This window comes from Eretmochelys imbricata, chromosome 14, assembly GCF_965152235.1.
Source record: "Eretmochelys imbricata isolate rEreImb1 chromosome 14, rEreImb1.hap1, whole genome shotgun sequence".
NCBI lineage: Eukaryota > Metazoa > Chordata > Testudines > Cheloniidae > Eretmochelys > Eretmochelys imbricata.
This window is the reverse complement of record NC_135585.1, coordinates 44,473,093-44,485,961: the sequence shown is the minus strand read 5'-3', so window position 1 is coordinate 44,485,961 and position 12,869 is coordinate 44,473,093. Positions and strand designations below refer to the sequence as shown.

At 46.9% G+C, this 12,869-nt stretch overlaps 1 protein-coding gene across 1 annotated transcript; it reads right to left on the bottom strand.

The window, feature by feature from the left end:
- Positions 1 to 10,297: 10,297 nt before the first annotated feature.
- On the bottom strand, positions 10,298 to 11,257 carry LOC144275254 (olfactory receptor 14A16-like). Its single transcript, XM_077834439.1, has one exon. It carries the CDS (start codon positions 11,255 to 11,257, stop codon positions 10,298 to 10,300), a length of 960 nt encoding a protein of 319 aa, XP_077690565.1.
- Between the last annotated feature and the right edge of the window lie 1,612 nt (positions 11,258 to 12,869).

Sequence of the window (12,869 nt, the reverse complement as noted above, 5' to 3'; positions counted from 1 at the left end):
GGCGAGAAGAATGAGTCTCACTGAGTCCAGTGGAATCACTCCTGGTTTCCATGGGGGGAGTGTATCCGCACCAATGACCAGTGGGGGAACACACAGGGATGCCATTAATGTCTCTCTGTTTGAACTGGGGTAAGACAGCTTGGAAGCCCCAGCCCATGTTTGTAGCTCTCTCCATTCCTAACTGTGCAACACTGGACTTCATTTCCTTCCCCACCTACATTTCCATCCATACAAATGTCCTTTGCTTGATGTGGCCACCTCTCTATGGAATGGGGAAAAAATGAAACAAAAACCTGTGAAGTGAAGAAATTTCCTTGGAGAAATTTGCTCTACTGAACACATGGTGTGCACCTCTATGATCAACCCCTGGAACTGCTGAAGTCAGTGGGAGCATTGCTAGTGATGGCAGTGGGATCAGGACCGGACCTTCCCTGCTATGTAAGAGCTGAGGGTTGTGTGGCTGACAGAAGAAGACTATTTCTATCAGGAAATTGCAAATTAATTTGAGATGGGCCCAGCTCAGACACTGGGCTCTTTCTTGGGATCCTCACTTCCCCAAAGCTCAGGTGAGGGGGCTTAGGATCTGAGGTTCTGGTTCCACACTAAAGCCCATCCCTACAGAACCCACCTTTACTTTGACTGGCAACAATTGGCTCCTTTGATGGCTATCGCAATCTCCATGGAGAGACCATGTAGTGAAGGGGAGTGGGAGCCCGATCTACCCTCTCCCATTTTGAGATGATCTCTTCAGGTCCGCGCTGGTCCATGGTCTCTGCTGAGGCTGCTCACAGGGGATTAATGCATTCTAGTTTGGATGGATGAGATGTTTGGTGGGTGCTTTCATGACGTGTCCAAGGAGATGAGGCACAAAACCAATTTTTCACAGCACTCAGAAGGGGAGGACACTGGGGCACTGCTCATTGGGGCTGGGTTGAATAGGTGACCTAGACATGAAAGCAGCCGCTTCATCTGTTATCTCCCAAGCCAGCATTTCCCATCCTGCGCCGAGATGGCTATAGCATTCATGTGGACATGGGGTGTGAACGGAGAGCTCCTCTCCTTTCATGTGTCCAGTGCTGGAAGCGAAGACCAGGGACTGTCCTGCTCTCTAAAGATGGCTTTTCCGGGAACAGAGAGACAAGGTGGGCGAGGTAATATCTAGTGAGTAGAAAACAGCTCAACAGAATGGTCACCATGTATCCTGGGTACTAATTGCTGATTTCCATGGAGAGGCCCCAGGAATGGGCTCGGCCCTCTGGGGGGACCTGTAACCGACTCTGCAGCATGCTGTGCAATTAGAGCAGAAGCAAGGGGGTGTGGGTGCTGCAGAATCTGGAACAATACAGTGGACACTTGCTCCAGGATGTGAGCTATGACAGAGATTTTCAGAGTGGTTTCAGGGAAACAGGTGCCCAATGCCCATTGTCTGCACAATGGGAGTTAGATGCTTAACTCTCTTAGGGTATGTCTACACTACGAAATAAGGTCAATTTTATAGAAGTCAATTTTTAGAAACTGATTTTATTCAGTCAATCGCGTATATCCCCACTAAACGCATTAAGTCGGTGGAGTGTGTCGTCAATATCGTGGCTTGCATTGATTTACAGAGCGGTGCACTGTGAGTAGCTGTCCCACAGTTCCCGCAGTCTCCGCTGCCCATTGGAATTCTGGGTTAAGCTCCCAGTGCCTGATGGGGCACAAACATTGTCGCACGTGATTCTGGATACATGTCGTCAGGACCCCCCACTTCCCTCCTTCTGTGATAGCAAAGGCAGAGAATCGTTTTGCGCCTTTGTTCCTGGGTAATCCACGCAGAAGCCATACCACGGCAAGCAGGGAGCCCGCTCAGCTCACCGTACGTCTCCTGGGTGCTGCTGGCAGATGCGGTACTGAATTGCTGTACAGCAGCAGCTCCTTGCCTTCACGGCAGACGGTGCAGTAGGACTGACAGCCGGCGTACGTCTCCTGGGTGCTCCTGGCAGACCTTGGTGAGGTGGATTGGGGCGGCTGGAGAGACATGGCGCTCCTCCTCTTAGAGCACCGAATGGGAGCCAGAGACTCCAGGTCATTCTCTTCTTTAGGTTTCGTCTCATGGAGATTCAGTCCTGCCTGGAATATCATGCGAGCTGGAGGCTTCTGCCTCAGGCTGCTCTCCCAGCCGGCAGCACCGCACAGTCACACCTACCCAGCTATAATGATTTAGACCAACTGAGAACCTGCCCCTCCACTTTTAAGAAACCTGTGTAACCCTTCTGCCAGTTGGAGTCGGCAGCAACAAGGGTCGGGTTCAATATCTAGGGAGTCCTTTTCAACAATGCAACACAACACCGGCTTGAGCCCCCAACTAGTAACCTGGGACAGTTACACATCCCCCGTTGGGCACCTCTAGAGGTAACACTTCCCCTCTCACAAGCACAGAGTCCGAGTGTAGAAAAGAAACTTTTAATAAAAAGGGGGAAAGTAAGCTGGTATTAACTTGGGAAAACACTGCAAGCAGGATTCATAACATAAACCATGAGCAAAACACCCACCCCAGAGTATGTTGGGCAGTCTCCTTTTGCCTCAGGTTCTTAAGTCCAGCAACCAAAAGTTCCTGTAACGTGCCCATCCCTTCACCACACCCCACTCACAGCTGTTGTCCTTGGTCAGCGAAGACCCAGAGTTCAGAGGTGCATCTGTGGCATTCACCGCCCATCCTGGTGGACGGAGAGAAAGGCACCTTGCTCTCTCCACTGTCCGGGCATTTGCTCTGGCCTCTGCCAGCCATCCTGCACACATCCACCCACCCACCCAGCTCCACTGGCCTTTGGCACCCATGACCCCTGCTTAGCAAGTGCAGTTTACTTGAGGGTGAGTTCCTCAGTCAGGGCATGTCAAGCACAGTTCTGCTGCCCTTGATTCACACAAGAAGGATACACAAACCCTTTATTACCCCTGCCCCAATAACAAAGTGTCTTGTGATCCAACACCAGCCAAAAGTCATCATTTGGGCAAAGCATTCCCATCATGCTATGTGCCTAGGCAGAGTGGGAGTGTGTGATGGTGTTCCCCAGGCTGCAACCTGGGACTGTGGGATGGCTGTGGCTCCTGAATTCACTAGCCTGGTGTGTCTCTCACAATGCTCTGCTAGTGACTAACAGCAAACCCCTCCAGGTGCTATCACTCAGTCCAGAAGCATGTGAAGCCCCACACCCAGCTAGATTGCATGAATGCTCCCAGAGCCACTCGTGAATCACACAAAGAAAGGCACCAGCCAGATGCCCCCAGCTCCCAGCCTTCTACCTCAGAAATATACCATCTTGCATTGCTAAAGGCATTTAGGCACCTACCGATGGAGACAGACACCTAGGGAGATTAATCAAAGCTCCTAAGTAAGCCAGGTGGCTAAATCCCATGGACGTTCAATGGGAGTTAGGCACCTAACCTGCTTAGGTGCTCTTGTAAATCCCACTGGGCACCTATTAGAATAGGTAGGTGCCTAAACCCCTTTATAATCCGTGCCCTGTGTCTATCTTCTCAAGTTCTAAGGCCTGGGCTTCACCTGAACTTCAGAAACATTACCCCTATCATTTGCAAAAGAGCCTATTGGAGCAAACCTTGGGTTTCTACAACTGATACACCACCATCTGAATCCCTCTGCAATAGCAACCACAGTGGACTTTATCCAGGGACATGTAGGTGCTTACAGGGTTAGGCAGCAGCTGAGCAGAGCTTCTGAGGGTGTAAATTTTGGACTTAGGCACCGAAATGCTTTTGCGGATTTAGCCCTTGGCTCCTGCTCAGTAGGGCTGGGTTTGGACAGGTGACTTAGAGGTGAAAGCAGCAACTTCATCTCTTATCTCCCAAGCCAGCCTGTCCCATCCTGCTCGACAATGTTTGTAGCTTCCACATGGAAATGGGGTGTGAACTGAGACCTCAGCTCCTCTCAAATGTTCAGGGGCCGAAGGCTCTCTATAGTTGCCTTATTGGGGCACAATCTATTCCCAGGCCCTGCCACAGCGTGGTGCACCAAGCATGGTGTGCCAGGGACATAACATCAGCCCAGGGATTCAGTTACTGAGAGCAACCAAAGCAATCAGACCAAGTGGGGCATCCCCTAGGAAACCCGTGAGGAGCACAGAGCAGTGATTATCCCCAGGGGGCACTAGCAGGGGAGAGAGTAGAAAACAGCTCAGCAGAAGGGACCCAATGTATCCTGGGTGCAAAATCACTGATTTCCCTGGAGAGACCCCTGGAGGAATGGGCTTGGCCCTCTGGAGGAACCAGTGACTGACTCTGCAGCATCCTGTGCAATTAGAGCAGACACAAGGGGCTGTGGGTGCTGCAGAATCTGGAACCGTACAGTGAACTTTCACTGCGGGCCATGAGCTGTGACAGGGATTTTCAGAGTGGCTTCAGGGAATTACGTGCCCAGCTCCCATTGACTGCACAATGGGAGTTAGGCAACTAATGTCCTTAGACCCCTTTGAATATCCCAGACTTAATATACAGAGATTTCTGTCTTGTCCCCTTGTATCCTAATTTTCTTTGCACCACGCTAACCCTCAGTGGCCAGATGATTAGCCCAAGGTTCTGAAGTCTGACATTTTTCACTAGTACGTATAGAAGCCCAGGTGGCAGCTGTGCGATCTTCCCTCGCTCCCCATTCCCCAGACGTGTGCTTCTCCCCTGCCCTGGAGGGACCCTTGCTATATAGGACAGAGGATTCCTTTCTGCATACTTCTGGACCTCTCTATAGTAATGGAGCACAAGGATGCAAATCTATTTCCAGTAATGATGATGTTTGTGTGTTGGGGACACGTCTTCTAGGAACCGCACAAAGACCCCCAGTCCATTTCTTAAGGCCACCATGAAGCCATCACAAGGCACAAACTTTGATGCTTATGCCAATATAGTCACTCACAGCCTAGCGGAGGAATGGTCCCTGTGCACCCCTAGGCAGTGATGAAGGCAAGGCTGGATGTTGAACACTGCAAAGCTCAGGGATGGATGTTTCTGTTTGGCCAATGATGAAGAGAGGGGCCATTTGTAAAATCTGACCATAGATCATTTTCCACTTGTCAAAGCCCTCAGCTGGCATTTTCAAAGAGGCCTCATTTTCAAAGCTACCCAGCTACCACTGACTGTCAGCTATCCAATGAATATCAGCCTTTCTCATGTACCCTGCTGGGACCAGATTTGTTCTGCACGATCTAGAGGTGAGGTGGTCCCTATCTCAGCTGAGATTGGAGCAGCCTTATATTTTAAAACCTCAAACTCATGAGTCTTTGGTCCTGGGGTCTGTGTCTGGCTCATTTTAAAGGGACAGGGCCATTTGTAGAACCCATGTCTGGATATGGCTGCAGTTTACAAAGCCCTTCAGTGTTAGGAAGGGCTCAAAAATATGGTTTTTGGATCTGTCTTCAGTCTTCTGGGATGATACTGTTAAAGCCTCTTCGGGGATATCAGACACTCAGGGCTAGATTCACAGAAGGAATTAGGGCCTGATTTTTTTAAGGTATTTAAGCATCTAGTAGGACTTTCAAAACACGCTTTGATTTCAACTGGATTTAGGTACCTAAATGCTTTTGAAAATCCCACCAGGCACCTAAATACCTTTAAAAATGTTGCCTTTAGGTATTCTAATGATGAGCATTGCAGCACCTAACATTTAGGCACTTAGAAAATCCCCATGATTCCTAAAGCTTGTGTTCGGAGCCCAGGCTCCCTGTTCAATGACAGGAGAGGTAAACACCTAAATGGGATCCACAGTTGCCAGCATGCAGTGGGGAGGTGCCTAACCTGACCACTGGGAGATGATGACTAGACGTGGGCGTGTCAAGCTCCACCCCCTCACAGAGATAGTTGCCTATGTCGAACTGTTGGGTGGCGCCTATCCCTGCTTGTGATGCATACCTGGGAACCCTCTCCTTGGGTCAGGCCCCTCCGGTGTTTTGTGTGAGAAGGAGAAGGCCCTCCTGTTTAACTTTTAGCCCAGTGGTTAGGGTACTTACCTGGCCATGGGGAAACCCCCAGTTCAAGTCCCCCCTCTGCCTGAGGAGGAGAAGGGATTTGAAGGGGGATCTGCCACCTTTTGGGTGAGTGTCCTAATCACTGGGCTGTGGGATATTCCGATGTGGGGCTCCCTCAACCTCTCCTGTTCAAGCTGTTCCACTTTGGATTAAATCATTAAAGAATCATTGGGTCAGAGAGGGAGAGAGAGCACATGAGAATTACCCTGTAGCCTGGTGGCCAAAGCACTCACCTGGGAGACCCCGTGTCCAGACCCCCTGCTCCAATAACTCTTTAATTATTTTTCCAGACTGGAACAGCTTCAACTGGAGTGACTGTGGGAGCCTCACATCAGAATACCCCTAACACTGATGACATGGACAGTGGCACTGCGTCCTTTCTCTGTGCAAGTCCTTGTCAATGTTGATCTCTCTCTCTACTCCATTCATCGGTGTGGTGCCAAAAGTCACTGACACGTCAGGTCCCAGAATCCTAATTTTTGAAAGAAGCCAGACGGGGAGAGTAATTCCAATGCACCAATTGCAGGGCTTTATTTGACTGGGAAAGGAGAGAAATGGAAAGAGGGTCAGGATCTGACATCAGTTTGGGGTTATCCTTAAGCCCTATCCATATCCCTAACCCATATTCAACGGGGACTTAAACATGAGTTTACCTTTAAACCTTCAATGGGGCCACTCATATGGTTAAAGTTAAGAACGTGCTGAAGTGGCTGTGGAATCAGGACCATTGTACAGAATATTCAAAGGAAATGAGTTTTAAATTCATAATCATGAGTGTTTGGAGCAGATCCTCAGCTGGTGTAAATTCTCAGGGATCTACTGACTTCAATAGAGCTATGCCAATTTAAATCAGCTGAGCATTGGCCTGAGGCCCGGCTTGACTAAGCCTTGTCTGGGATGATTTAGTTGGTGTTGGTCCTGCTTTGAGCAGGGGATTGGACTAGATGGCCTCCTGAGGTCTCTTCCAACCCGTCTGTGATACTTCCAAGCAAACCAGAGTAAGTTAAAAATGTATCCAGTCAAAACAGCTCAAAGTTCAAACACTAAGTGCGTTAGGATGAGCTGTTTGTAAGTGAGCGACAGAGTAAGATATAGTCATACAAAATCTTTGTGAAATAATGTGTAATAAGGAGTACTTACAAGAAAATCATGATCTGGACATAGACAATCATTAACAGGAAAAGAAGCACAATAATTTGCACAATAATTTCCATCGATTATTCATTATCTAGTGTGACAGGGTCGGGCCAGATGGCTACAGGAGAGTAGTAGAAGGCAGATATATTAGCCCCAGGTTAAGTAGGTCCCTTTCCCCTGGGTAAGGTAACAGGGAAGGTTCCAGAACAATCAGGAACCTTCTGGAGACAATTAAGACAGACAGGCTGATTGGCTGCAGGTGTTCTAATCAAGAAGCTGGTAGAATCAATTAAGGCAGGCTAATCAGGGCACCTGGGTTTAAAAAGGAGCTCACTTCAGTTTGTGGTGCACGTGTAACGAGCTGGGAGCAAGAGGCGCTAGGAGTGAGAATGTGGACTGTGGGAGGACTGAGGAATACAAGTATTATCAGACACCAGGAGGAAGGTCCTATGGTGAGGATAAAGAAGGTGTTGGGAGGAGGCCATGGGGAAGTAGCCCAGAGAGTTGTAGCTGTCGCACAGCTGTTCCAGGAGGCACTCTAGACAGCTGCATTCCACAGGGCCCTGGAGTCGAGGGCGAGCCCGGGTTCCCCCCAAACCTCCCAACTCCTGGTCAGACACAGGAGGAGTTGACCTGGACTGTGGGTTCACGAAAACGGCCAAACTGAGGGCTGCCGTGAAGCTCCAAGGTGAACAAATCCGCCAATAAGCTCAAGACCCACCAAGGTAGAGGAGAAACTTTGTCACACTAGCTAGCTAGCTCATGTAATTCACAATCAAATAGAAATCTATCATTATCACTAAATGAGGTTGTGGGTTAGGACAAGGAATGGTCCTGTCTGTCTGTCTCTCTAGCTAATCACATACTCTGCTTTTGTCTGTCATATATGAAGTGTACACAACCATGCACAAAGATGATATTCTAATACTACTAACAGGCCAACTTCTGAGATCCTTTCTCAGCTTGGGTGTGAGTACATCTACACGGGAAGGCGTATGGAACACCAGATCAGTGCACGTGATGGCACTTGTCCACTTACACCAGGGCTAGAACAAAATGACCCCAGACAAGAAGACAAGAAGACCCCAGACTCCAGTGTTCATGTCACTTACTTTAAAACAGTCTTTCCACCATAGCAAGAATGACACTGTTTTTACATCCCCACAACAGAACGGATGTGGACAAATTGGAGAGAGTCCATTGGAGAGCAACGAAAATGGTTAGTGGGCTGGGGCACATGACTTATGAGGAGAGACTGAGGGAACTAGGGTTATTCAGTCTACAGAAGAGAAAAGAGAGGGGGGATTTGATAGCAGCCTTCAAGAACCTGAAGGGGGGTTCCAAAGAGGATGGAGCTAGGCTGTTCTCAGTGGTGGCAGATGAAAGAACAAGGAGCAGTGGTCTCAAGTTACAGTGGGGGAGGTCTAGGTGGGATATTAGGAAACACTATTTCACTAGGAGGGTTACCTAGGGAGGTGGTGGAATCTCCATCCTTAGAGGTTTTTAAGGCCTGGCTTGACAAAGCCTTGACTGGAGTGATTTAGTCGGCGTTGGTCCTGCTTTGAGCAGGGGATTGGACTAGATGACCTCCTGAGGTCTCTTCCAACCCTAATATTCTATGATTCTATATTCATTTGTAGGTTAAAATAATAAAAAGATGACTAACATATTGTTAAGGTTCCTTCCCCACTCTGAACTCTAGGGTACAGATGTGGGGACCTGCATAAAAGACCCCCTAAGCTTATTCTTACCAGCTTAGGTTAAAAACTTCCTCATGGTACAAACTTTGCCTTGTCCTTGAACCCTATGCTGCCACCACCAAGCGTGTTACACAAAGAACAGGGAAAGAGCCCACTTGGAGACGTCTTCCCCCAAAATATCCCTCCAAGCCCTACACCCCCTTTCCTGGGAAAGGCTTGATCAAAATCCTCACCAATTTGTACAGGTGAACACAGACCCAAACCCTTGGATCTTAAGAACAATGAAATAGCAATCAGGTTCTTAAAAGAAGAATTTTAATGAAAGAAAAGGTAAAAGAATGACCTCTCTAAAAATCAGGATGGTAAATACCTTACAGGGTAATCAGATTCAAAACATAGAGCATCCCTCCAGGTAAAACCTTAAGTTACAAAAAGACACAAAACCAGGAATATACATTCCATTCAGCACAACTATTTTACCAGCCATTGAACAAAAGAAATCTAATGCATTTCTAGCTAGATTACTTACTAACTTTTTACAGGAGTTCTGAGTTGCATTCCTGACCTCTTTCTGGCAAAAGCATCACACAGACAGACATACCCTTTGTTCCTCCCCCCCTCCAGCTTTGAAAGTATCTTGTCTCCTCATTGGTCATTTTGGTCAGGTGCCAGCGAGGTTATCTTAGCTTCTTAACCCTTTACAGGTGAAAGGGTTTTGCCTCTGTCCAAGAGGGATTTTATAGCACTGTGGAGAGAAAGGTGGTTACCCTTCCCTTTATATTTATGACACATATCATTAATAATACAATAATATCCCAACAATCTACACATAATCATGTCAGTAGGAACTAAGCCATGCATAATCCTCTTTTGCACTCTTTTGTCATTGTGGGGAGCAAACCTTCAGTTCGCTCAGAAAACCCATCAAAGAGATGACATATGGATACTCCCAAGAAGGGACAAACATTGAAAATCCCATCTCACCAAACACTCACCATCTTCTCAGGCCTTTCCACCGCCAAAACCTCCTAAAACAAACAAACAAACAAACCAACCAAACTACCAATCAACCAGTTAAGCAAAAATAAGCTAAAAGCTGACAAACAAACAAACAAAAAACACAAAGAACAAATGCATCGATACCTCCATCTGAGTTTTTATCCCATGATATAAGAAGAGCCAAAGACCTCACCAGGGACTCTGCTATGACTACTGATTTTATAGGCAAGGGTCTCAGGTAGTATGGTGATCGGTAGCAGTATATGATATATTCCAATCTTATTTACATTGGTGTAAACCTATAGAAACTCCTTTTTTTCCTGAGTCATGTTTGTCTGTATCTTTACTAGTGCAAATACCCAATTCCGCATAAACAGAGTGCACAGTATTTTCTCATGGAGGCAATAATGTCATCAGATTTTATTTATAAAGAAATACAGAATGAAATTGCTACCGAAGGAGACATAGGGACATTTTGTTCTTAGTGAATAACCTCCAACCTATCTGTTTACTCAGTGCACCTTTGATCTCTTTGTTTCTCATGCTGTAGATGATCGGATTCATCATTGGTGGCAACACAGAATAGAGTACAGCCACTATGAGATTCAGACCTGAGGTTGAGCTGGAGGTGGGTTTCAGGTAGGCAAAGGTTGCAGTACTAAAGAACAAGGACACCACGGTGAGGTGAGGGAGGCAGGTGGAGAAGGCTTTATGCTCACCCTGCTTAGAGGGGATTCTCAGCACTGCTTTGAAGATCTGAACATATGACACAATGATGAAAAGAAAGCAGCTGAAGCCTAAGAATGAACTAAAGATGAGAAACCCAACTTCAATGAGGTACAAGTCAGAGCAGGCGAGATTGAGGAGCTGGGGGATTTCACAGAAGAACTGATCCACCATGTTGCCTCCACAGAAGGAGATTTCAAAGGTGATCCCAGTGTGCAGTGCAGAGTAGAGAATTCCAGTGATCCAGGCACTGGCTGCCATTTGGACACATGCTGTCCTGTTCATCACTGTCTCATAGTGCAGTGGTTGGCAGATGGCGACGTATCGGTCGTACGCCATGATGGTCAGTAAGGCAAAATCTGCTGAAGCGAAGAAGAAGACGAGAAAGACTTGGGCAACACATCCAGAATAAGAAATCGATCTGGTGTTCGTGAGGGAACTGGCCATGGATTTGGGGATGGTGACAGAGATGGAGCCGAGGTCTAGGATGGACAGATTCATCAGGAAGAAGTACATGGGGGTGTGAAGGTGGCGGTCAAGGGCTCTGGCTGTGATGATGAGAAGGTTCCCCAGCAGGGATATCAGGTAAAGCAGTAGAAACACCACAAAGTGTAAAATCTGCAGCTCCCGAATGTCAGAGAATCCCAGGAGAAGGAACTCGGTCATGGCAGTTTGGTTGGACATTTTCTTCCGCAGTACACTGTGCGATGTCTGTGGAGGGAATGAGAAAGACAATGGTCAGGATTAGAGCGACAGAGGGAATGGCTCTGATTCCCCTTTCCCTAATATCTCATTCTATGAATGTCAAAGGTGCACAGAACTCATCACTTACAATGAGTAGGTGTTGTTAGTGCTCCTCGCCTCTGACAATCAAGGAGTCACATTACCACACTAGTGTAAATTAGGTCAGCTCCTTTAAAGTCAATGGAGCTTCGTCACTTTATCTCATCTGACGATTTGGCCCAAGGTGTGGATTGATAAAATGCAGTATGAAGGATGGAACAAAGCACACTCCAAACCCAACAATTCTCACAACTTGGGTATGAAACTGATCAACTAAAATTCTAACACAGCCTGATTCTCACTTTGCAGGGCAATATGATGTTGACTCACCCAGCATCGTAAATAGCAGCTCATCTGTCATTTTTCCACCCCAAACTCTGTGCATAGAGGCTGGTTGGAAATTTTTCAGCTGTGTTCTTTTTAATGGAGATTGGTTTTTAAGCTAAATAACAACACATCTCAGAATCTGTCTGCTTTTCTCAAACATTTTGGGATTGTTTTGTAAAAAAAAAAAAGAAAACTTAAAAAAACAAACTATATTGGTTTTGGAATTAAAAAAAATCAGTTTTCAGCAGAAAGTTTTCATTTGCCAAAAACTGGGCGGGGGGTGGGGTGGGGAGCGGGGAATGGATTTAGGGTGTTCAGTGAAAAGTAAAACTTTTCCTAATGGGAGGAAAAATTCCAGTCAGCAGTAGGTATTTGATTAAACTGATGGGAAAGGTCTTAACCAGTTTGTATTGTAATTCATATTTATCATCTTAATTCTTCCCTGTATGTTGATCCCCCAACACATTTAATTGAAATAGCAAACTTCCTGTGCTAGCCTTTGTGGCTTTTTCCCAACGGAAGACACATTCAGTCATCCAGCACTAGGATTTTTTGGTCACTATCTATCTATATAGCAGAATCTAGAAGCTAAGGGCACAGGTATCTGAGAATCCTTTCAGCCTCATTCAGCGATTGAACTAGACTCAAACCGATTGCTCTCTGCAGACGAGCTGTGAGTAGCTGGCATTGAGCTGCACTGACATTAAAGGACTGATGCTGCGGGAAGGTGATTTATCCACGTCTATTTCCTGAGGGCTAGCAGGACTCACGCCCTAGAGCCCTGCACAGCTCAGAAGCAGAGATTCAGAGGCAAGGGCACAGAAACAAAGGTGATAACGCCAAAAGGGCCATTCAGACCCTCTAGTCTGACCCCAGCATAACACAGGGAGTACAATCGCCACCAGGGTTCCCTGATTCCAGCCAAGCTTCTGTGTTATCTGTGGGCCACGATTAAAAGATAAAAAGAAAAGGAGTACTTGTGGCACCTTAGAGACTAACCAATTTATTTGAGCATAAGCTTTTGTGAGCTACAGCTCACTTCATCGGATCTGTAGCTCACGAAAGCTTACTCTCAAATAAATTGGTTAGTCTCTAAGGTGCCACAAGTACTCCTTTTCTTTTTGCGAATACAGACTAACACGGCTGTTACTCTGAAACCAGAGTATGCATCCGATGAAGTGAGCTG

What these genes read in the sequence shown, in the direction of transcription:
- LOC144275254 (XM_077834439.1), bottom strand. Translation starts at nt 11,257, where the DNA reads ATGTCCAACCAAACTGCCATGACCGAGTTCCTTCTCCTGGGATTCTCT.